At 48.3% G+C, this 26,028-nt stretch overlaps 1 protein-coding gene across 2 annotated transcripts in view; it reads right to left on the bottom strand.

The window, feature by feature from the left end:
• Positions 1–26,028, bottom strand: part of Dnaaf5 (dynein axonemal assembly factor 5) — an 81,519-nt gene that overhangs the window by 30,561 nt on the left and 24,930 nt on the right. The window contains exons 8-13 of one of the 2 annotated variants that reach the window (XR_015445280.1): positions 25,043–25,211; positions 17,832–17,979; positions 14,326–14,476; positions 13,325–13,481; positions 10,099–10,290; positions 5,759–6,059 (exon numbers count right to left, since the gene is read on the bottom strand). Coding sequence is in view for 1 of the 2 variants with exons in the window: in XM_021254619.2 (XP_021110278.1) it covers positions 5,923–6,059; positions 10,099–10,290; positions 13,325–13,481; positions 14,326–14,476; positions 17,832–17,979; positions 25,043–25,211 (954 nt within the window). In the remaining variant the exon portion in view is untranslated. Of the gene's footprint in view, positions 1–5,160; positions 6,060–10,098; positions 10,291–13,324; positions 13,482–14,325; positions 14,477–17,831; positions 17,980–25,042; positions 25,212–26,028 lie in introns of those variants that run through there. The other variant, XM_021254619.2, reaches the window with a different exon arrangement.

Raw genomic sequence — 26,028 nt, 5'->3', positions numbered from 1 at the left:
CCAAAGAAGGAACAGCATGGCAGAAGGGCATGGTGTAACAAAGTTTCTTAGCTCATGGTGGCTGGGACGCAGATCAGGGGAAAGGTGCCAGGGACTATGTATGTATGGTACCTAAGGTCACACCTCTGTGACCTCCCTAGAAGCATGCTTCCCTAACCCACTAGGTATTTCTTAACCCAATCAAGCTGACATCCATGATTAACGGTCACAGACTTGTATCCAGAATATATGGGGAATTCTCAATATTCAACAAAACAACCCAGCTTTTAAATAACAGGAAGGATACCACAATAAAAGATGATTCATAAATAACAAAATACACAGAAAATACACACATGGAAAGATGCTCAACACCATTAGGCATTAGGGAAATGCAAATTAAAACCACAATGAGATATTACACACCTATTAGAATGGATAAAATTAAAAACTGACCTAGCAAGTGTTAGTAAAAAATAGAAGGAAATGGAACTCTCACACTCTGCTGGAAGAAATATAAAATGATACAATTATTTTAGAAAGTAGTTTTAGTTTGGCAGTTTCTGAAGTAAAACTTGGGTATACTTCTACTATCTCTGTCATTCTATTCCTAGATGTTTATCTCAGTCAAATGAAAGTGTTTAGCCATACAAGGAATCATACAAAAATCTAAAGAGTTTTTTGTTTGTTTGGTAATATCCAAAACTTAGAACCAGCTCAAACATAAATCAGCAGCTGAGTGGATAGATATGTTGTGGTCTGTCTATATAATAGAATATTATTCAGCAATGAAAAAGAATGAACTATTGATGGACACCACAGCATAGTCAGGTTCCAAAATAATTATGCTGAAGAAGCAAGGTAAAGAAAACATGTAAATCTATTTACACACAATTCTAAAAAATGCAATTGCCTGTGACTAAAAGTAGATGGTAATACCTGGAGAGCAGGGACATAGCGGAGGTAAGGTGAGACTATAAAGGGCCTGATGTCATTGAGAAGTTCACTGCCTTGACCACGGTACTGGTTTCATGGGTGTACACTTAGGTCTAAGCTCATTAAATTGCTTGCTTCAAATATGTGCAGTTATAGGTCAATAAAGCAATTAAAAAGAGAATCAGGCACCCAGGGACTACGCTTACCAGTTATGACCTCACAATCTGTGGTATCCATCCAAGAGCAATGGAAACATGCTCACATCAAGATAGACACAAAGTTCAGAGTTTTATTAATAATAGCCCCAACCTAACATCCACCAGCAGGAGAGTGGGTTCCTGGGGAGCTGAGTACTTGGGACAGACTGTGTGGTCCACAAAGCCTAAAATATCGACTCTTGGGCTCTTACAGAGACAGATCCCTGACCTCCTGGCCTAGGGAGTGGAAACCAATCTCAAAAACTCTGTCCAGTGAAAAAAGGCAGACACATAAGGCCACACATTGCGTGATTCCCTTGACATATGAAATACTAGAGAAGGTGAAACCAGAGGCCAAGAGCAGATTGGCAGTTTCCTAGGGCTAGAGATCAAGTGAAGACTGCTGGAAAATTGGCTCAGGGAAGCTGAGGGGTGATGGAAGGACCTGAAATGGCTGTGGTGATGGTTGAACAACTATAAATTTACTAAAACGCCCTGAACTGTCCACTTGGAACAAGGAGAATTTTACAGTCTATAAACTATACCTGGGACCCTGGAAGTGCACCTGCAGCAGAGCTGCAGCCAGGCGATGTGGGCCGAGATTTGGACTGAGGATGCCATGCTGTGGTTCCATGAGTTGGTCCCTGAGTCTGGCTATGGCTTCCTCTTCTGAGCCTTGGCTGCCTGAAGCTCTGATGTGCTACTTGCCAAGATGAAATGCATCTTGGTGGCTATGGAGGGTGCAGAAATCCTCTTCTTCTGGGCAGATGAGGAAGATGAAGAGAGAAGCTCTCAACTGCTTCTCCACGGAAAATAGCAACAACCTGTATGTCCTTCACTTGTTTGGAGAACGCCTGTTCATCGCCATCAATAGAGACCACACTGAGTGAGGGGGACTTCTGGTGAAAGCTGTGCGTGCTCATGTATCTGTTTGAGGTGCACTCTGGACTAGTTACTATGGACGGCCATCTCATCTGAAAGGAGCTGAGCCCCCCAGACCAGAGGGCCCAGGTGTGGGCTCACTTCCAGAGCCTGTTGTGTCCCTACAGCTGCCGGTAGGAGGAAGAGCAAATCTTTGCTGTGGGGGCGCCTATGGGACACTGAGGCCTCAGGCCTGGGAGGTCTAGAAGGTTGGGTTAGAAGGGGCAGCTTGAAGACCATGCTTTCACCTTCACGAGTAGGGGCGCAGGCAGACACTGAAATCCGTTTCTCCAGAGTTGTTCTTTCTGGCCACATGGTAGGCCTTTCCATAGGAAACAGCTAGATTCTGGGTCAAACTGACTTTTCAGTGCAGTTTTAGGACTCACTATAAATTACAGAAGTCTCTGAAGATAGCACCTTTAAGCTTGCCTCTCATCCCCCCAAAAGTTATCGTGAGCTGAAGCTAGAGTAGAAAGCAGTGAACAACAGCAACACTAAAGGCAACATTGCCCTGAGTGCAGTGATACTCACACTACAGCCAGAGAACAGTCCTCAGCCAGCAGCACCATCAGGAGCTAAACCTGCTCCTCCTAGGTTAAGTGGGGCCAATGAGCTGGAGTGGCTTCGGTCAGTAGCACCACCAGGCCCCGTATGGGACAGATTCTCTCTGTAGAGCAGTGGGTCTCACTCACAGTGCCTATCAGTCATGTGGAGGGCTTATTAGTGCCAGCTTTCGGGCCTCACCCTCAGTTTCTCATTCAGTGGCTCTAAGGTCAGGGCTCTAGAGTCTGCATTTCTACTGGATTCCCAGATGGTGCTGAGTGCCAGCCCGAGTCACACTTTGAAACCATTGCTTTAGGGGACAGGCTAATCTGAAACAGAAAGGAGGTCATAGTTGAAGAATTCAGGGCTCACTCTTGAACAGCCACACTCCTTTCTGAGTGCGTACTTCTTTGATTCTGCTTAATAAATCTGCATATGCTTTCTGAAGGAGAAGGGGGAGGAAGAGAAGAAAAAGGAGAAGGGGAGAAAAAGGAAGAGGAGGAGGAGGAAAAGAAAGGAGAAGGACGAGAAGGGGAAAAGGAAGAGGACGAAGGAGGAGAAGGAAGAAGAAAGAAGACAGAGGAAGTCAGATGCTCAAGAAAATAAGCCACCGTGGGTGACAGGGGAGGGAGGTCAGGAAATCAATTACCAACTCCAATAAACATGGGGTATCCACTATACAGTAAGAGATGGGCCAGGCCCTGGTGAATAAAGACACAAACCCTGCCCTTGAGAGCTCAGCCGTATCTGAATGCTAAAAATGCAATAAAGTCTCCTAGGTGCCACCCTAGGTTTCACATCGAAAATCCATGGTAGGATGAGGACCGAGTGGTCAACTCTTTCTGGAACATCAGGAAAGGCTTTCTGCAGGAAGCGACCTAATGCAGTTAGGACAAAATCCAGACTCCTCCCCAAGTGCAGCGGGCCTGTGTGAACTGTTGCTGCCTGTCTTGCAGCTGCATCCCAGGCCTCTCTTGTTCTCTCTCTTTGTGCATTGCGCACATAGGATTTCTTTCAGTTTCAGAAAAACTATGTTTAGCTCTGTCCAATATGCTAGTTATTAGCTACATGTGGCTTTTGAATACTTGAAATGTAGCTAGTCCAAGTTGTTACACCAAATTTTGATGACTTAGAACAAAAAAGAATGTAAAATATCAGATTAATAATGCTTTTGTATTATATGTTGGTAATATTTTAGGTGTATTAGACAAAATAAAATATTGATTAAAAAAACCCAGACTGTACCTCAATAATGCTGCTAAGGTCGACTTCAGGGGGTGCACTGATCCTTCACTACCTGGTGCCTGGCATAGAGGGCTCTGTAAATATTTGCTGACTGAACTGCATACATTTCCAGGAATTTCACAGAGTTAACACTCTTCTTAGGTGTGGCTGGGGTTGAGTCTCTCTCTCTCTTTTTTGTTTTCTGAGATAGGGTCTAGATATATGGTTCAGGCTGGCCTTGAACTTGTGGCAATCCTCCGGCCTCAGCCTCCTGAGTGCTGGGATTATAGGTGTGGGCCACCATACTGTGCTTGAGTCCTTCTCTGAACACACCCGCTGATCTCAAGCCAGCTCTGCTGACCATGACAGTGGCGTCTCTCAGCAGCTCCTCTGGAGATGAACGGAGACCAAACGGCACTACTGGTCCTTCCTACACCATCACTGCAGCTGCGCCAACCCTGTATGCTTGGCTGCTCAGCCAAGGTCTCAGCCGTTTACTTTCGGTCCTTGTGATGGAGATGAAGCTGGTGGTGTCTATGAGTGCTTACATGTGGGGCAGGCAGGGCCCTCCGGGGTGCCTCCCAGGCTGACTCACCAGGCTGGGCTAAGGCCCATAACTTCATCTCTAACAAGTTTCCAGGTAAAGATGCCAGCACCAATGGTTCTGTCAAGGGGTGGGCTTTGAGTGGGTGGGTCTTAAGGGTCCTTCAAGGAGATGGCAGGGGACACAAAGGGTGGAAGGCAGGAGGGTACGGGAAGGTCCTCTCTGAGGGCTTCCTGAATCTCTGCGGCCACTGATGACAGGTCCTGGGCTTGAGGGCAGTCAGGACAGCAGAGCCGGGGAAGGGGCAGAGGTGATGTCAATGTCTGGGGGCTACAGTCAACTGGGCTATGGTGCAGGGGCAGTGCCTTGCCAAGGCTGGTCGCCTCCACCCCTTCACCCTTCCCTTTTCCAGGTAAGCCCTAGGGTGCCATGGTGACCACTTGGCCGGTCTGTTCAGAGCGCCTGCCACCTGGTGGCCAGAGGGGACATTACAGCCAGCAACAGTGGACAGAGCCCACGTGGCCCAGAATTCTTTTTTAAAATTTTGTGCTAGGGGCTGGGAGCTGAACACAGGGCCTGTGTGTGCTGAACACACACTTTGTCCACCTAAACTACCTCCCTGGCCCATGGCCCAGAATTCTTGAGGCTGGAACAACTGGAAAGATTAGTTGTTTCCAAAAAAAGTCAATTAATGGGCCGGGGATTTAGCTCAGTGGTTCTGGTGCCTGCCTCGCAAGCGCAAGGTCCTCAGTTCCAACTCCAGTATCAAACAAAATAAAAAGGTCAATTAATTACCAAAAGTCATAAACATAGGAAAATAATTTGAATAATTTAATTAAATTTTCAAACACCAGAGCACAAATGTTAATATGAGGTTAGCAGAAAACATAACAGCCTTTCCTTGCTGTGTTAATATAAATATTGGCTTAAGGTAACAATATCCTCCTTACAATCTTTTAGGCACTTAGGCATAGAATGTGCTGGAGAATATAATACAATCTTATTTTATTGCTAAGAAAGCAACCAAAATGAGATCTGAATGTTCTATCACAATACTGTCAGCATTATTGACTTAAAAATACTACAACCATGTATGTCCAGGTAACAAGTTCCAGTGTATTTAAATGGGTAAGATTCCACTGATAAGAGTCAAGACTTCAAATTCCTGGTAGTCTGAGACAGAACCCAAAGAACGGTGAAGTTTCTTTTTTTAATCACTTTTTTTTTAATAGTTAACTTTCTTGGAGGGTATTTAAGCAAGATAGAACCCAGAAGTACATAAGAGACTTAAAAAAATAATAATAATCAGCTCATTTAGCTGACTGTGTGGGCAGCTGACATTTAGTTTTAGCTTCAACAGAACTATAGACATTGGGAGGCCTCTCTGAGTAAGACATAAAAATACAGAACTCACATCGATGTCATTCAGCTGCTGCTGGCCAGAAGCACTGTCGGGAGGGTGAACAGCAGGTGGTGTCTCTGGTGCATTCTTGGTGCTGTGTGCATCTGAGCTGCTGGCACAGGGTGCTCTGAAGATGCAGGTTCAAGGCCACAGAGGTGCTAGATGCCAGCACACGGTCACTGTGCGGCTGCAGTGGCCTGCACGTACTGCAGGAGCTGCTCACAGTAGGTGGCTGAGCGGTGCTTGTGAACGACAGCCTCGGTCTCACGTACCAGGAGATCTGGGAACAGCATGCTGCCCTCTTTGAGCACCTCTGCAAAACAGTGGAACATCTTGAAAATGCTGGAAGCTGACACTGAGCGGGCCTTACTGTTATGTGCAAATTAGCTCTGTGTCAGGTCAGACCATCTGTACGAGCAGGGTAGGCAGCCCAATGCTGCTGGGTTAGGACTCTGGGCACAACATGGACAGAAAGATCTTAAAAGAGCTAGCAGTCCCTGATACCAAAAAAAAAAGAATGCACTGGAGCTATATTTGCTGGGGCTTTTGCTCAGTGGTTCTGACGCCTGCCTCACAAGCACAAGGACCCAAGTTTGATCCCAGGTACTAAAAGAGCTAGCAGCTTAAGGGACAGGCGCCCCCACACAGCCTCAGGGCCACGGGTGACAGCTCAACTGTTTTAGAATCATTTGTTTGTGTAGATGGCCATCTGCTTCTCAGGAACTAAGCCACCACAGCAGTGGGTACTTAAGCAAAGCACCAAAGGATGCAGGAAGCACAACCAAGGCACCTCTGTGCCCCTCTCTGACCTGACTTGGTCTCAGCCTCTCTGGCCTTTTGGGTTTCACCTCCTTCTACAGAATCCTCCTCCTCCAGCTAATAGCTGGTCCACACTGCACTATCTACTTTAAAAAGTACTTTAAAGCAACTGTGAAACCTTTCAGTGGACAAATGGACTTTTTTTTTTTTTTTGGTACCGGGGATTGAATTCGGGTCCTTGCACTTGCAGGGCAGGTGGGGGAACCACTGAGCTGAATCCCTGGCCCCAAATAGCCTCTTTTTAAATGCAGTTACTGAAAACTTACATGTAATCAGGTTTCAGAAGTTTCACTGAAATTTTCTAAGACTTACATTAACAGAAATGTACTTATTAGAAATGTGACTGTCACATTTAGATGTCTGTCCTACTCTCCCCAAATCCTTACAGCAGAGGTAGGGTGACAGACAGCCCACTTAAACATACTGCGACATTAAGTCCACACACCCGAGCAGGGCTGCAGAAAGAAGTCATTTTAATCATGCAGCGCAACCCCTTCATCTTACAGCCTGAGGCCACCTGAAGGTGACAGATGTCAGGGCCAGAGCTGAGGTGAGAGTGCAGCTCTCTGGATCCCCACCTCTCCCATCACGCAGTACTGTGGTGATCACATATGATGAACTAAAACCCAGTTCAGTCAAGACAACCTCAATGTACAGCCAAGGAAATGCCGAGACTAGAAGGGACAAACACATGACCATGTTTATACGAACTTGAAATACTTATTCTTCTTTTGGAGACAGGGTCTTGCTATGCAGTTCAGGCTGGCCTTGAACCTGTGGCAATTCTCCTCTCTCAGCCTCCTGAGTGCTGGGATTACAGGCATGCACCACCACATCTGGCTGAAATAACTGTAGATGCAGCAGGCCTTGCAGGACCCTTGGGGCTCCTCCCTCAGTCAGGAGGAGAACGACAGCCACCCAGGCTTCAGAGACAGAGCAGAGTGGGCAGACAGGGCCGGGAGCAAGGCTGTGATGCCTGTCAGACCTTCATCCTTGTCCACTGGGCAGCTGGAGGCTTGTCCAGGGTTGGGGCAGGGGCCTGGCCAAGGTGTGACTCTCAGGGGAATTCTGGACATGAGGTGAGATCTCTACAGGAAGGTACTCTCGAGACAGAGATGAGGAGGCCCAGGATCAGACATCCCGCAGCCAGAGGAGAGCGTACTTGACCAGCCACTGTGGCCAGTAGTGCCCAAGGGAAAGTGCGAAGTCGCTGGAGGCCATGTGGAGAGTGAGCGCTGCTTTCAGCATGGGAGGTGGGGGCAGCACTCAAGAGAAGGGAAGGGATGAAGGCTTTGTGTGTTTTGTTTTTTGGTACCGGGGATCGAACTCAGGCCCTTGCGCTTTTGAGGCAGGTGGCGGCACCCCTGAGCTAAATCCCTGGCCCTGTGTTTCATTTTTTTAAAGATGAAGAAATAACAAAAGTGTGTTGGGACAGGACTGAGGGGCTGTGGGACACAGGGCAGGGACAGGATGTGGGGGGAGGAAGGGAACACTGCTGAGGAGTGAAGGTCAGAGCCTTCGAGCCCTGCATTAGTTGCTACTCTTGTTTTAAGCTATTTCCTATCAGTCTCTAATTCCCAGCTTCTTTCCGTTGTCCAGACACCTGGTCAGTCCCAGCCACACTCCCAGACACCCTGACTCTGTGACCTAAGGCAGTGGTTCTCAAAGTGTGCTCCTAGGGTTCCTGGGGGTCCCTGGGGCCCTTTGGGATCTGTCCATAATAATACCGACGGCACAGCCTGCCTGGCCACTGTGCTCACAGCTGCATGGCGGTGGGACAAGGGGCACTGGCACCACAGCCTGGCCTCAAACACCTGGCCACCTAACACTGCGGCCACCAGGCGCATGACGAAGGGACCTGCTGCTGGCAGGTGCCAAGGCCGGCAGCAGGGCTGGGAGATGACCTCGTAGCTCCTCCATGAAGTATCACGTTCACTCAAAAAAATGGTTAATGGATGAAAATGGACAAACCCAGGTTGTCCAGATGCAGGTATTTGGCAGAAAAGGAACAAACTGTGTCTTACTCCACAGAACATCTGGCACCATTTGTGGCCAATGACGAAATTCAAGCTTTCAACCAAAATATTAGGATTATAGAAAACTTGCCTCTACCTTTATTAAGCCTAGACTCTTTGGGGATCGGTGCTAACATATGTGATTTTTTTGGTTTGTTTTGAGACAGGATCTTGTATTTAGTTCAGGCTGGTCTTGAACTCTCTATGTAGCCTAGGCTGCCCTTGAACTTGTGAGCCTCCTGCCTCAGCCTCCTGAGTGCTGGAATTATAGGCACGTGTTATCATGCCCAGCACAAATGTGACTTTTGGACACTGCATAATGAAACATATCTATTTTGGGAAGATACTTGTTGGTTTTGTTTGTTTTTGGTACCAGGGATCGAACTTGGGACCTAGCACTTGTGCGGCAGGCGCCGGAACCACTGAGCTAAATCCCAGGCCCTTGGGAAGATACTTGTAATTCAGTGTGTTACTATTTCCTAAGACACCACAAAAGTGACATTATTACACTCAAAATGTGAGATGGACCAATGGATTTTTTCTTTTTTAAGACGGTCTTTCACTATTTAGCCCAGGCTGGGATAGACCTTGTGATCCTCCTGTCTCAGTCTCTTTAATGCTGAAATTACAGGTGTGCACCACCACTCCTGGCTTGGCCCAGCGGATTTTAATGTAAGGAGCATAAAAGGTTCCTGATGTGGTTTCAGAGTGTACATAACAGAAACCTCTAGGAAACCACCACCCGTCCACTCCGGCACAGCATCAGAACACCACCACAGTTACGTGAGGAGGCTTGAAAACTATTCTCTACTTCTTCAACCGCATATGAAGCTAGAGGTGGCACCACATCTTGTTCACTTATTTCAACCAAAGCAATATGCATTCTGTCATGGCTGGTGTCTAGACGTCCTCCCAAAGCCTCATGCGGTCATAGGTGGGGCTTTTTCAGAGGTGGCTGGATCTGGAGTGTGTGATGCTGGGATTAAGGGTGCATTGTTACTAAATCAGTCCACTGACTGGTTTGGCTCCACCCTAATCCTGACAGCCTAGATAGAGTATAAAAGGGGCAGAAAGAAGCTGCTAAGGTCCCTTGCTTGCTTGCCTTGCTACCTTCTGCCCACTATGAACTGTTTCTCCTCTGCAATGCCTGTCTGCCATGCTCCCCTGCCTAGAAGCCAGCCAATAATGGACTGAAACCTCTACAAGCTGTGAGCTAAATAAACCTGTTCTCCCTTAACTTGAGGGTGCTGGATATTTTGTCCCAGGATCAAGAAAATGCAGAAGCACCTGTGGAAATACAGTTGTCTTCTGTTAAGCTAGACATTAAAGGGATGAGCATAAATGTAAAGCAGTGCTACTCTTCTTGGTAATTATTTTCTTTTGGAAAATCTGTTTCACAGTTAAGTGTCACTGCTTGAACCACAAAGACAAAAGCACCCTGGGGTCCCCACAGCCCCCAGCATGGGCTGACCGAGGCTATGGCTCTCACATGTGGGCCAAAGGCATCAGGAAGCTCACCTAAGACTGCATCCTGGATGGCACTCTCAGGGTCATCCAGGTGAATGAGGAGCTCCCGGTACAGGTACTGGATGCTGCTTTGATAGTATGACTTGCCGTCAGAGCTCTGGATGCACCTTAGCCAGGTGAGCAGGGTGGAGGCGGCAGCTATCCGCACGTCATTGGAGACATCATCTAGGCGCTTTAGGAGCTCTGGAGGGAGGGGCGGACAGGTGTTAGAGGCTCCAGAGCAGACAGCTCACCTGTAAAGACCCACTCATGGATCTAATCCTCTCTCTTGGGCAGCACTGCCCTCAGTCCCAGGAGACCCATACCTCAAAGCTGCCATACAGCTGGCACCCACAGGCAAGGTGCTCTTGCCCTGCTAGCTCAGCAGACCCACGCTGCCCTCACCTGGGAGATGGCAGGGCCCCCTAGCTCTGAGAAGCCAGTCACACACAGGCCTCTGGAGCTGGCCACTCCCGCAGCAGTCTCATTGCTGTCAGTCTGTTCTGTGGGACTTGGTGACCAGGCCTTGCTGCTACTGCAGTAGAACAGTCTTTCCTGATGGGTAGGACATTCAAAGTTAACTGGTAAGGTTTTTAAGTTTTTTCCCTGTACTAGGGATTGAACCCAGGGTTTTCTCACCAAGCTACATCCCCAGTTTTTTTAAAAAAAATTTTGAGACAAAGTCTTGTTAAGTTGTTCAGGATGGCCTTGAATTTGTGACCTCAGACACCCAGAGTGCTGGGATTATAGGCTGTACCACCACATTCAGCTAAGGTTTGTATCAAACTTAGGCCTTTCTACATGGTCTTAAAAAATCCTCCAGCAGGGCTGAGGATTTAGCTCAGTGGTTCTGCCACCTGCCTTGCAAGCACAAGGACCCGAGTTTGATCCCTGGTACCACAAAAAAAAAAAAAAAAAAAAAAAAAAAATCCTCCAGCACCTACTTGTACACCTCTCCAGAGAATAAATGACCATGGAAAGAGCTAAGCGCTGAAAGGATAGGGGGCTGCCCTGCCTGGCATGACGCCTCCCAGCTGCACACACAGGTTGAGCTCATCCTCTGTTCTGTATGGAGGGTACATTCTACTCTCAACAAGCCGCTCCTGGCTTACAGAATGGCACAAAAAACATCCTAAACATCCAAAGTTCAGGGTGTCCCACCAAAAGGGCAGGGCATTGGGACGAACAGGATCTGCTAGATCACCTCAGGAGAGACACCCACGAGCTCCAAAGGGCACTGGGCTCTGGCCGCACAAGGCACGAAGAGTACACATCTACAAATCAAGGAGGGAGTCACCTTGGGCTGCACGCTGAGCAACACATGTGTGATCTCATCGAAGTCTCCAACAGCAAGCAACCATAACAACACTCATATCTCAGGACAAAGGAACTGAGTCAGAGTCAAAACTTGCACAAGGTCAGCCAACTCATAAACATCAGAGTGCTGAGATGTCTTCCTCCAGGTTCATGGGCACCCAGGCCACCGCTGGGATTAATTTATGATGGTGACACTGACTCCAACTCTGGACAGAAAAGGCTGCCTCAAGTCCTCTCTGTGGTAGCACAGTGCTTTCAGGAGCAGTCACAACTCTGATGGGTTGGAAGCCTCCTGCTGGGTCCATGCTGCTGTCCCTGTCACTACAGTTGGTCTCAGGGGCCCTAGAGGTGGCTGTGCTCATCTTCCCCTCTCTGGCCAAGAAGGTGATGGCTCTTCCAAGAGCACAGAACTGGCACCAAGAAGTACAGGAATCTAGCTACGAGGGATTCTTACGGACTCGCTGTAAGCTGCAGGACAAATGCCCGAATATGTGCCATCTTTTCACTGGCTTCCACTGAGGACAAGTAAACAATGTCCCAATTCACCCTGGCAGCCAACAACTCACTCTGGCCGAATTCATTTGGAAACAGAGCCATAGAGACTGTGGGCAGGAAAAAAATGTTTGTGACTAAAAACAAAAACATCCCCACCCCACAAACCCCCAAATCCACCTAGACCTGGACTTCTGCTTTCTTTGGGAAGTAGCTTCTTGCCCAGCATTTGTTCCACACATTGGATCTGTGAGTCTACGTCTCTTTCCAGTCCTGGGCAATTCTGTATCTCCCTCCTTTCCAATGTTGGCCCCCTCCTCCTCCTTTACCAAGGCTCATGCCTCACCTCCTCTACACCTTCATCTTCTTTGGAGGAGCTATGTTTTAGGGAAGTGAAGCTTTTTAATTCACTAATATCAGCCTTCAACCATGTTTAGATTTACACGTACACTGGCTTGTAAATTCCAGAGTTGGTCATTCCAGGAATCATGAAAACCATCCGTGGGAGACTCGATGTATAGGTAATTCCAGTTTTAAGCGATGAAGAGGTACATGTGCAGGTCTTCCCCTCCCGCCTCATCCAGATGTGTCCCTTGGGCAACTCCCTTTGAGTCAGTGCCTATCACTCCCGAGTCACTGCCAGGCATCTTCCTACATTTATCCATTTGTCTGTTCTCTATTCCTGTTTATCATTTGGTTTTTCAAGCTTATTTTAATGGAAGTTGTTTTTCAGTTTTTTGAGGTCTGAAGAGAGAATGTCATGTGTTGCTTCCCTCCTCTCCAGAGCTGCTGTGCTTGGTCCATTTATCTGTTCTCCTTCAGGATGCTGGGGTTTCCTTATGTTTTCAGGCAGCTGTGTTCCAAAGCTCACCTGAGTGACTGATTTTCCTTCTCTGCATTCGCTATTCAGCTCAGCATTTGTTTTCTTGGTGGCTTCTAACTGATGCTTCGTTTCCACCCACTCCTGGCCTTGGCCCTAGCTAGGATTTGTCTGATGCTTAGGCTCCAAAATGGCAGACACTGGGTAGTGATGGCTGAGACCCCAGCTGGGGGCACAGCCCTAACCTCCCTCTCTGTCACAGGCCCTGCTGCAGGGCAGGCAACTGCTCCAGCAAGCCAGGGAGAGCAGCCTCACCCAAGACCTTCTTTTTACACCAGGGCCTGGCAACAGTCCTGCTCTGAGTCGGGGTTCCTGCCACCCTTTGGGCTGCTGTGCAATGGGGCTTTGCTCCCACCCCAACTCTGGTCCAGACCGCTCACACTGGGTTCTGCTATTCGTTTAATGTTTTATCTGTCATTGCTGTGTTTGGACTCGTAATACCAACATAACCATAAGACAAAATGTTAACATTTTCTGTCTTTTTTGCTATCAAAGAAGTCATTTGAATATAAATGTATACACATGGTTTGATAAACAGAAATCTCCTACCAGGATAAACCTTGATGAATTTATCTGGGTCCATAACATCACCAGAGGTCTTTAAAAATATATTAATGATACGACAGGAGATCAGCCGGGTGGTCTGCATGTCTTCTTCCAGGGTGGCCAGGACCCGAGGCAGTAATGCATCCTGCACATCCTGCACCTGGAACCAGAAGCATGTGAGATGGTGCTGGCAGGTCTGCTCTGACCACCTGCAAAGAGGGGCCCAGCTGACGTGAGCAAAATGCAGTACGAAATGCTGCTGTAAAAGCTGTACCAAGTAGACTAGAATCTGGATCTTTAGATAGTTGGAACAATTTTTGTTTTAACTCGGTTGGTGGATTTCTAGTAATCCATGATTCCCAATCCCCTAGCAAGACCAGTTCTGCCTCCTGTGGTGCACTATGGGTGTCCAGGAGCACTTTGGAGCAACAACCCTTCCATGCGCCAGGAGGGGGCGCTCACACACTGCAGGGCCTGGCCGAAAGGCTTCCCCAGCTGCTGGGCAACTGAAGATGCACAAGCTCAAGGCAGGAGCTGTTTCTACTGCTTTCTGACTCCCTGCACAGGCCAGACACAAACAGAACCAACACAGAAGGCCAAGGCCTGGCCACCTTGGTGAATCCTATGATTAAATTCTTAGTTTTGTAAAGAATATTCAATGTGTAAACCTAAGGGCTGGGCGTGGTGGTCCAAACCTATAATCTCGGCACTCAGAAGGCTGAGGTCAGCCTGGGCTACACAGTGAGTTCAAAGCTAGCCTGGACTACACAGTGAGACCTCGTCTCAAAAAAAGTAAACCTAGGAGACCAAATCCTTGCCAGGCCCCCAGTTTATCCAAGGAGACAAAACCTGTAATACTGACTGGTAGCCAGACCTCTGCCTTCTGTCCTGCTCCTCCCACCCACCCAGGCACAGGCCTGTCTACTTCCCTCCACAGCCTGCACATTCCCAGATGCATGTCTGCCCAAGCCCTGAATGCCCAGGATGCGGCAGAGCTGCCCTACCTGCTTGGCTGACAGGATGTCGCTGCTGGTGAGTGCCCACAGGCAGGACATGGCGGCCGTGCGGATGGCTGCAGCGGTCTTCCCCGCTCGCCACTGCAGGTTGGGCATCAGGATGTCCTTCACCAATGTGTCGAGGTAGCCACAAAACTGCCTGGAGCCAACACAGGAGACAGTAGTGAGCAAGGGCAGAGACTCACTCCGAAGGAAAGCATCTTGGTTTGGGGAAGGGGGGAAGCGTCGATGGGAAAAACTGGAACTGACACCAACAGGAACATCCCCTACTCCTGGGGAGACTGGGACTGTGGTGGCCATGGCTATATCTCCAGTGGGAAGAGGGAGATGGCTGTCTGGCCTAACCTCATCGGGAAACATGGCTGTCACAGGGCTGCACTTCTGAGGGTTCCTGCTGGCCTCATCTTAGACCAGCTTTGTAGACCTGGTTCTCCAGAAAGCCCTATGGCCTGAGAATGTATTTTTAGCCTCTTTCTTTATTGACAGGGGGCTCCATGGAGGAGGCCTGAGTAACCCTGACCCACAGCCCAGCAGACTCAGTCCCGTCAGTGTCCACCTTACAACACAGGCCCAACAAGTTTCTGTGAACACGTGATCTTCCACCTTGGCAAGGAGAGCAGCTACAGGGCCACTCAGTTTTGGGGGGGGCAGATGTGGGGACATGGGATAATGCCTCAGGGAAGCAAGGACTCCCACAACAGTCCATGTAGCTTCATTTTGAGGGGACCCACCAGTTTCAACATGCCTTTAGCAAAAACGGCAAAACAGCATGAGAGCCCCTGGGCCCATGCGGTCCTCACTGCTGCACTTGCACCCAAGACCTGCTGAAATGGCAGAAATGAGTCTTAGCATTTCCCACGGGCCCCTGCACACTTGCAGACCTTCAGCTGCTTGGCTGCAATACCAAAACAGCACTGAAGACCACCCCATGCGACCTGCTGGCACTGCCCTGGCGGCTAGCTGCTTCTGCGTGCTGCCTGCATGGATGCTCTTCTGCAGGCCCCATCTGCTTGCTCCCAGCACAAGCATTTTGGGGCCATGATGGATAAGCAAATTTAGAAAGTTAATTTGGGTTAGGATGATGCACAGATTCAAGTTCTCAATGTGTTTATTTGGTTGTTTTTTGTTTTTTTTTCAGACAGGCTCATGCTATAGAGTCCAGGCTTGCCTTGAACTCACTATGGAGCCTAGGCTGGCCTCGAACTTGTGGCAACCCTCCTGCCTCAGCCTCCCAAGTGCTGAGATTACAGGTGTGCACTCACTCCCAGCTCGATGTGTTTTAATGTTTAAGCAAAGAGCCAACATGTTCTGCAGTGATCCACAAGAGGGCACCTTGGGATGACCTAGCCCTGCTCCATCTCTGAGGGGTCCATGTAAAGAGGCCTGGAAAAGTGGCTTCAGGGTGAGCACCCAAGTGCTGACAACATGGCCTTTCAGGAAGGCAGCTGCAGCCCCACAGCTGTGGTGTGTCAGAACCTGCCATCCAGACCCTTAACATGAGGGCAGTCAGGATAAAACAAATATGTTCAATGAGGGAGTTCTCCTTGCACAGAAGATGCACAGCAGGCTCTGCTAACACAGGCCACGTCAGGAAGACGCATCCCACAGGCCCCTTCTGGGCAGGCCTCCACTGGGGGCTCACTCTGCTGAGAGACGAACCAGTAAGCCGCCACTCGCAAGATCACATGCATCACCTTCACCGGCATTCGAGTTTTACATACAAACTTGACTCTGTAAGGTGTTCCCAGTTTTCACTGGCAATGAGGAATGGAGCCAAGGCAGCAGCATGGCAAGGGCTCCTCCCTCCCAGGTCCTCTCTGCTTCCTCGAGGTGTCTCAACACAAGCTCTAGCAAGAGCAGGAGGCTGCCAGGAGTAGGAGTGCAAAAAGGATGGACAAAGGTGGCAACTTTCCTCTACAGCTTGACCCACAGAAAGCCCAGATGGTGCCGCCAGGAGAAGTCCTGCCTCAACTAGGCCTGCGAGCAGCAGCTGGTAACTAGAAGCGAGGAGGGGCTGGCAGAGGACACTGCTCAGTGCCACCGTACTGCTTGCTGTTCATGTGCTTTCTTCTCTGGAAAGGGAATCCTGACTCAAATGCCGCACAGATGCCAGCTTCCAGGGTCCCCCTCTCCAGTGTCCCTGTCCAGCAGCGTCAGACACTTGATGATGCTACCATTTTATAAGCCCTCTAAATCAAACTGAATGTTATTTTTTAAATCTTTCCTGTCTATAAAAATACCTAATTATTTCACTTAAATAACTTTATTTGAACAACCTACTTCTTGTGACACTGATTTCTTCCCATAAGAAGCCTTTCCTCTAATTTTAAGTCTCAGATCATGGCTGAGGCCAGCACCAGCAATGGGCTGGACCTGGAGCTCGGAAGAGTGTGAGGTGACAGCCGCCGTCTCTGTAGTGACACTGCCTCGTGCATCTCCCACATGCATGTCTGCCTGCTCAGGGCTGCTGCCAAGGCTCATATTAGTACCTTTTTATGATCCCTTCTGGCCTTGAGTTCTGCAGACAAGCAGGAAACAATTTCCTAATGGGCTGGCTAGAGGCCCAACAGCAGAGATGAGATGAATTGCAATCAAAGTTTAAATGACCAAACTGTTTGCATGGGAAACTGTAGTCTGTTGGCCACATCTGCTTCCATGGACCTGTTTCCTGGGAGAGGAGGGTTCCCAGGTGCCGATGGAGCCTGAGCCGCCACGTTTGTGTCCTGAGAGCCGAGCCTTGCCATCTGTCCCCACCCCTTCCCACTTTTCAGGCTGGGACCCGGTGTGACTGGGTATTCTGCTGATTTAATAGAGAAAAATAGTGGCCTGAGAGCTGCTGGGGCCTCTTCCCCAGGGCAGTCTTGAATTCTCTAAACCATCCACAGCCCGGCACACAGGTCACCTGCCACCTCCTGTCTGGTTCGGGGCACTGTGACAGCTGTTCTCCCTCCCACAGGCTTGTTCTTCTCTTCCATGTTCTTTGTTCCTTTTTCCTTGCTTCAAAGCAGTAAAACGGGAGGCCCTAAGTGTTTTAATGCTACCTAAAAGTTCTTTCAGATAATAGAAGACTATCTGTTCTGCTTAACTATCAATGGCAATTCAATCAGTTCTTTGTTAGGTTTGAAAGGTACCAAAAGCCTTTTAAAAGTGAGAACTGCTAATATATAAACCATTAATAGTTAATGTTCCCTAAAACTTTTTCATTCAATGGAATTTTAATGACTACACTAAAATGACTTTGATTTACTGTTCCAGCATTTCTCTGCAATGCACTACTGTTCTGATCGTGCTGTCTACCAGTGGGGACAGATGGTAGCAGGACTTAGGGCACAGAGAAGCTCATGAGTGCCCTCAAGCTCCTACCTGTGACCCAGTAGTGTGTGTATGTGGGGGGGAGGCAGGAAGAGGGGCCCCTACCCAGAAGTAGGGGCAAGTTGGGGAGCCCTGCCCAGCACCCAGGGAGGCTTACTGTGCCAGACACAAGGACCACCTACCCCTGGGAGTTGATGGTGTCCTTGGGCCTCAGCAGCAGGCTGGAGAGGATGGAGAAGAGCTTCAGGCACATATGGGGGTCTCTTGTGGTCTGGAGACAGGTCTTGAGGGTGGGGACCACGTGCTGCAGTGCTTCTCCCATGGCGGGGCCTGGAAAACAGACAGACACGCTGCAGCCATTTGTAGACCAGAGCAGGAGCCTGGGCCCTGGGCAGGACGCCAACCTGGGAGCAGGAATACTTGGGACGGGGCTGAACAGCCGCACCACACTGCATCTTGCCCACCCTCCTGGTCTCTGATTGATTCTCAATGGAAAGTGATACCTCCTGGAGTCCCTCACCCCTCAATAGTAAGGTTTCTATTTTTCTTATATTTTTCTAAATTCTTAAAACTAAAGTCAAGCAATATTTTAAAGACCAATCAAGGGCCATGCTGTGGCTCAGTGGCAGAGTGCTTGTCTGTCATGTACAAGGCACTGGGTTTGTTCCCAAGCACCATAAAAAAAAAAAGATCAATAAAATCAGTGGTTCAAAATGTATACATTGTCTACAGTGTGTCTGCAGCTTTGCAGCCCCTGTGCAGATGAGGAAATGGACATAGCTTGCCTCATACCATGAAGACTTCAGTCACTGGTTGGCAACTGATCTGGAAACTCACGAATTTTGGCTGGAAAAAAACCACTCTGGTGTCTAAACATGCTCCATGGATCGAGACTAGAGGTCCAAAACATTTTATTGCCATGTGCCAACAAACAGCGCTTCAGGTTTTAGAAGAAACACAAGTTGCTCAAGTCAATCTGCTCTGCAACACGCTTTGCTCATTCTTCAATAATTTATTTTTCTAAATATTTTTCCTTAAATTCTTTTATTGGTACATTTTAGGTATACACTACATTTATATTTATCATTGGGTGCTTGTACCTGCAGATGACGTATCTTGGTTCTTATTTTTTCCCCATTCCCTGTCCTCTCTTCATCCCCTCTACCCCTCCCTATTTACATAGACTTTGTTTCCATTTTTTCATTTTCTCATAATTGTTCCTTTCCCTTCTTTCCTTTCCCCTTCCCCTACATCTTTGGACCTTTTCTTCCTATTTCAACTTATCAATTATTCGTTTTAATCATTTTAATCCTTATTTATACTTTCAGTTTCTCATACCAAAGAAACTATTCGGTATTTACACGTGTGTCCTATTTATTTCACTTAAGAGTATGGCCTCAATATGCATCCATTTAGCTATAAATGTCACTAGTTTGTGGTTCTTTATGGCTGAGTAGTACTCCATTTTATAAAAAGCCTCCACATCTTCTTTATCCAGTTTCCAGTTGATGGGCACTTGAGGTGTTTCCAAGCTTTAGCTATTACAAACTGTGCCACTATAAACATGGGTGCATATATATCGTCTGTGATAATTTAGAGAACAAGCCAAGCAACCTAAACCTTTGCTCTTTTAATGGTGTCTCGGGCCGGGGCTTTAGCTCAGTGGTTCCGCCGCCTGCCTCACAAGCGGAAGGACCCAAGTTTGATCCCCAGTACCAAAAAAAAAGAAAGATAAAATATGGTGTCTCAAACCAAATGTGTTCCACACCTGCAAAACAAGGCAGGGCAGCCTCAGTCAGATGAAGCTGCACGTGCGCCTGGGGAGTGGGGAAAGAAAAAGAAACACAAACAAAACACACTAAGATATGAGAAAAAAATGGCTGTACCAAAGTGCGGGATCCCCAGCATGGTGAGCACCAGGGGTTTGCTCAGACTCTACTGACATGGAAAAAAATGACCTAGGCCTGCAAATGTCTGATGAGATGAGAACAAGCATTCAGGAATAAACATCAAATTCCCGAGACTGAAGAGTTTTAGTCACAAAGGAAAAGAGAGAAGATGCACAAATCAAAGTGTGCATTTCAATAGTGTCTTCACGGCCTCCCATGAGTAGAAAATGGTTCTACTTGGGCAGTTTACCAGCTATTCTTTACAAATGGTGACTAAGTAGAGTACTTTTTATATTTAAAGCCTGGACCAGGCACATACCAATAAAAACAAAGACAAAAAAATTCCTCAAAACTGCAGTGCTTCTGGTCTGTCATTACTTATGGTATAAAAATGCAGGGGACATGCCTCAGGGGCTCTTGACACAAAGCCTGACATGGTGTTAGCAGTGGCATCTGGCAAGGAGTGTTTCAGGCTTTGCAATGGCAGGTGTGGACCTGCAGAGCCACTGTCTGTCTCGGAGCTGTCCCTCTGGGATGTGGAATAGGATGCGTTCAGGTGAAAAGACAGACACATACAAGTTACACTTTCTTTTTTTTTTGGTACCGGGGATCGAACTCGGGTCCTTGCGCTTGTGCAGCAGGTGGCGAAACCACTGAGCTAAATCCCCAGCCCAAAAGTTACACTTTCAAACAGGAAGTCACCCCGGGAAGTTAGAAAGAATAACACTACAAGCAAAATCTTGGCAGCATTTCCCTGAAGCCAGTCCCTACTATCTACGTGGTTTGGTTGTGTAGGGCAGGTTGTGCCTTGCTGTGAGTGCCTCCATGTTGCACAGAACAGTGAGTTCCAGGCTGTGCTTTGCCTTGAGTGACTCTGTTTCATAGAACAGCAGTTTGTGCCACTGGAGTGCAAATGCTTAGGTGAGAAGACTTGGTCACTCATCTGTGCAAAGAGAAAACCACCAGATGTTGAACACACCAAACTTGGCAAAAAGAACAACCCTCAGCTGCACAGAGCAACCTTGTGGCACAAACTGACATGTAAATTAATCTTGCTTAACAAAAAATTACCACCTGTAAATGTACCAAATTACATCAGGGGGCACATATCAGTTATATCACAGAAAACCAGGACCACAAACTTACTAGACATACGAGACCAAGGAACACTGAGACCCCTCACCTGGCTCATATAGGAGGGGTACTCAATACTAGGGTACAGTGGCAACAACACATACTGATCTGTCATCTCATCAGACCACCTGGCAAGGGCGTCATGAGTTGTCAGGCCCTTGGTCCCTGCTTTCAGCTCAGCTTTATCTCCATGCTTGGTGCAGCCCAAACTGTCTGCTGCCCAGACTTGGGCTCCAAACACCTCTGCACATTCAGCAAACCCCAGGCCTCAAAGCAGCTTGGCCTGGTCTGCAATCCTTTTTTTTTGTACCAGGGATCGAACTCAGGACCTTGCACTTGCGAGGCAGGCAGCGGCACCACTGAGCTAAATCCCTGGCCCTGGTCTGCAATTTTATCCAGCCACCCATGGTAACTCTTCACATCCCTGCAGACTCTCAGCCTTTGGTTTCGGTCCTGTCTCTTCCAATGCTACAGCTGCTCTTAACCCTTTCCTTGCTGTTCTGTACCCTACGTATTAAATTATGAAGCATGACGTGTGGATTGAGTGTTGCACATATTACTAATTAAGACTGGAATAAAAGAACTTATGATTGCCCAACTCACTGGCTACCAAGAGTGGACTCAGCCAGACAGGGCTGATGAAACTGATGTAGCTTGTGAATTTATTGTTATTTAATAAATTCTGACATTGTGGAAAGACACAAATGTGTCCGGTCTATGTTACTGGCATAGCTCACTGATGACATTGATCCTGGCCAGGCCTAGGTTTGCCTTCCAGGCTTGAGTCAGTGTGGGGGAGACCAAGGAACAGGCCGTTTCTAACGTAGCTGGCCTTTCTCTCTTGGTCCTCTGGAGTGTGCCAACCGCCTCTGAAGGCACCACGCCCTGGGCCACAGCCTCCCAGACCAGGGGCAGCCAATACTCCTGGTTTGAAAAGTACTGCTTTTTAGGAATTGCCTTTTAAAGTAAAATATACCCAGCGAAATATGTTCTGCAGACAGGGTAAGCCCAAAACTCAAAGATCAGTGTAGAACTGCAGCTTTGGGCCTGGCTTCTGGACTCTTAGGCCGCCTTTGTCATCTGTGAGATGTCCCGAAACATCCACCCAAAGCTAGCTGACCTCCTAACAGTCCCCCACAGCAGATGCGGGAGGTATGCCCAGCGTCTGACCTGGAGGAGCCTGGTGGCCCTCCCTTATCCTTCCTGCCTCCAAATCTCAGTGAGTCACACCCAAGTGGCTGCTGGTTGTGTAGAGTCTCACACACACACACACACACACACATCCCTGCCAGGCATGGATGGGCAGGCCTAGGAGCTCAGGGCTTGAGATGGGGATGCAGCCCTGAGGGGAGGCTCTGGGACCTGAGGCGAATTTGAAAGCAGAGTCCGCTTTCTGACCACGTCCATGAAACCATGAGTGTGGCAGAGCTAGAGAGCGCCTGGGGTCACATGAAGTTTAACTGGGCCTCATTCCTCCCCAAATCCCTGGGTAGGGGGGTTCCCCCACTGGAAGCACCTGTTGTCTGAGCTGTTTACTCAGGCAGACTCTGTCCAGAGGCAGGCACACTTAGCACCCCACATTGCTCTGAAATGGAGGTCAAGCTGAGCAGTGAGGGCCTCTCTGTATCCATTGTGGGTGGGGATAGCTGGGGTCTGGAGGGGCCCTGTAAGGCCTCCTACAACGCCAGACAGACAGGCCCTGAGACAGTGCTGCTCTGATGTCCTCTCAGATGTGGCCTAGTCCAGCATGGCACCATGGCCCTAGGACCGGGTCCGCCCTGCTACAAGAGCCATTATCTCTGCAATCATTCCTGCCTTTTAAACTCTCTCTCTCTCCATTTTAACATAATGGAAACAAGCTACATTTCCTGGCCTAAATATAGAAAACAGCATCATGTCCTGGGTCACAATGGGCTGCTAGAATATGGGAAGGGAAGGATCATACACCTTCCATGCTGACAGCCCCCCGGGGGTCTCTGGTAGGGTCTGTGAGGTGGGCCACTTGGTATTAAGAAAGTTAAAAAACAAGGGCCGGGGATTTAGCTCAGTGGTTCCGCTGCCTGCCTCGCAAGTGCAAGGTCCTGAGTTCGATCCCCAGTACCAACAGAAAAAAAAAAAAAGAACGTTTATAGTCTCTAAGGTTATGCTGAGGATTTAGCTCAGTGGTTTCACCACCTGCTGTGCAAGCACAAGGACCCAAGTTTGATCCCCAGTACCAAAAAAAAAAAGAAAGTTAAAAAACAAAACTAAACAAAACAAAGACTGAGAGCCCATGGGCCCCTGCCCCCAGTACTAGTTCCCCTCACAAGGAGCATACAAGCTCCACTGCTGTCTGCTGTCTTCCCCCTTGCCTTGTACTACGAACATTTTCCTCCTGCTCAGGGTGGTCTTTTTTTTTTTTTGGTACCAGGGATTGAACTCAGGACCTTGTGCTTGCAAGGCAGGCATGGTGCCATTGAGCTAAATCCCTGGCCCTCAGGGTGGTCATTTTTAACAGTGGCCAGGACATCTTTCTGTGGAAATGCCCTTACATGTTTAACTTCTTGCTAGGCATCTGGGTCACTTCCAATTTTGCTATTAAGTTATGCCCTGTTGAATACTTTGGGCACAGAGCTTTTTCCACATCAGGATCACTTCCTTAGCATAGAGTCTCATCTATCTGACTGCTGAGTAGACAGCTATGAACAGGCTGAGAATTATAGATGCACTGCCCAGCTGCTTCCCACAAGGAATGCTCGCATGGAATTCCATGGCAGGGCCCAAGGCTCCCAGTTTGATCGCCCTGGGACAAGCTTGTTATTTTCAGTCTTATTCCATAGACAAAGAAATCATGGGCCAGGGATTTAGCTCAGTGGTTCTGGCGCCTGCCACGCAAGCGCAAGGTCCCGAGTTCAATCCCTGGTACCAAAAAAAAAAAAAAAGAAAAGAAATCATACTCAAAGTTTCTAACTCATATTTCTGTATTATTAGGAAGGCTGAATGAATACTTTCCAACTCTGTTTGCTTGCCAGCTATGTTAACAGTTTCTTATATAATCCAGGTACCCTGACTGTTTGGGGTTAATGTTTTTACCCTTATTTTATGTGAGCTTTTTGTAAGAAAGACCTGATGCTATTGGATTCACTGTGAATACTTCCCCAGGTCTATCTTTCTATTATTTGGTTTCAAATGAAGATCACTCAAACCTATTTTTGTAGACCCCCATCCTTTTTTGGAAGTTTTAAATGTCTTACAGATAAATTTATCCTCTTATAGGCCTTTGGTAAATAAGCTATTTAAAAAATCCTCATATTTAAAAAATTATTTTTAAGTAATTTTAAATAAGCCCTGTGCCCTGGGTCTCCCACCTGTGAAACGGGGTTAACAGCTCCTGCCATGCACAACAGCAATGAGATGTGGTGAGCTGGTCTATGAAGCAGGTAGGGAAGGGAGCTGCAGAGACATCTGCTGCTGCGACCCTCAGTCCTCAGCCCTCCCTGTTCTATTCTGGAAACAGTTCTGTACACAACTGACAAAGAGCAATTTTGGATTTCTTGCTAGGTCTCAGAGTCCTGGGCACAACCTAGCTATTAACCACAGATGCATCCTTAGCTCCGGAGCACAGTACCAACACTTTATACCTCCAAAGAGGTGGTGGGATGATGCAGAGGTGACAAGGGGACAGTGCGAAAGGACTACTGGATCTGGCACACCAAGGAAAGACTAACATGTTGGACAAGACCCAGTCACTTGAAAAGTACAGGATGCACCTAATGACTCATTGTAACTTCTGTAATGAAGACCCTGTCAAGGGCTGAGGTACAGCTCAGTGGTGAGCACTTATGCTAGGCTAGCATGTACCACGGGTTTCAGCCCTAGCACTGGGGGGAAATAAAGGCCTTATCAAAACTGTGAGAGGCTCACTACCCTGCACCTATAATGAAGGAAGTGATGAGCAACACTGTCGACCTCAGGAAAGAGCCAGAGTTTGCCGGCTCTGGGAGAACAGACAGAAATGCAGAGGTCTCAGAGGCCAAAGCCTCTTGTGTCACACACTCGCAATGCCAAGCAGCTGGAAATATGAAATTCCACACTAAAACCCAGATGTATCTGAAGAATACAGGCTACAAGAGAGGCCATGACGCACCCTGATTCCTAAGTCACTGCACATGCTGTGTGCGGGGCCAGCCCTGAAGAATGACTCACACGAGCCACCACTCCAGCCCTTGTGCCTTGGGGTGCTCCCTCTCATCACTTTCTGAAACACACCTCAGTGAGCAGCGGTGGAGCATGCTGCACCCTGGTTTCCCTGTGGTGGAACAGATACGTGGGTAGGACAGGGGCACCATGGATGAGGCCAGGCTGAGGACTGAGGGCTGCCTGGGGCTCACCTGATCGGGTGACAACCTCACAGAACTGCAGCAGCTCCACGGAGTGTGCAGTCCAGTCATTGTGTGAGGCAGTCAGCCGCTCCAGGAGAGGACCCATGTGCTTTCGGTAGAGGTCTTGACTGCTGGGGACGTTCTCCACCATGGCCAGTGACTCCATGGTCTCCTGAGCCTGCAAGACACAATTCAAACATTGGGACCATTCCATTAGGGGGGCAGGGTGTACTAGGGATTGAACCCAAGGCCTCCAAGTACTCTGCCACTAAGCACCATCCCCAAGCCATTTAAGTTTTTTAAAATTTTGAGACAGGGTCTTACCAAGTTGCTAAGTTGCCTAGGCTGGGCTCAAATTCGTAATCCTCCCAGAGCGCTGAGACTACAGGAGTGTGCCACTACCCCTGGCTGACAATTCTAATTTTTTTTTTTGACAATTCCAATTTTTGAGACCTTATCATCCAAGGCCCTTCACCTGCTTGAACGACTGGGTTAAATGTGAACATTTAGCCAGGAGGGGAGCACTGTAAGACAGAAACACCCGAAGACTTGACCTGAAGGCCAGCACTTCAGCAGATCCTGCTCAATTCTGATTCCCATCACGCTGTCAATGCTGTCCTTACAACAAGTAATAAAGCAGACACACAGGCATCAATTATGGAGCAGCACCAGTGGTTTCTGGGTTTGCACAGATTGAAGGTGACCCCGACCTGCGCTGACCAGGCTCTGACAGGCCAAGGAGTTTAAAGGAATTAGACTGAGCCAATTGTCACCAAAGCCCAACCCCGCCCTCCTGTGCTCAGCTCTCCTACCCCAGTCAGAGCTCCACAGATGATTCTGGAGGGGACAATGTGACAGAAGTAGCAGCCTGAGAGAGAACAAGCAGGCTGGGCAGCTTTTGGTGACAGAATAAAGTTAGTCATGCTGTCAACTAAGTGACCAAGAAGTGGGATGTGCAGGTGACTGGGTTAGACTAAAGCAAGCAGAACAGAGAC

The sequence above is a fragment of the Heterocephalus glaber genome, unplaced genomic scaffold, assembly GCF_053883595.1.
Source record: "Heterocephalus glaber isolate CG9 unplaced genomic scaffold, H.glaber_assembly_v1.0 deba00001610, whole genome shotgun sequence".
Classification (NCBI taxonomy): Eukaryota; Metazoa; Chordata; class Mammalia; order Rodentia; family Bathyergidae; genus Heterocephalus; species Heterocephalus glaber.
The sequence above is the reverse complement of the archived record's forward strand: the minus strand, read 5'-3'. Positions and strand labels throughout refer to the sequence as shown.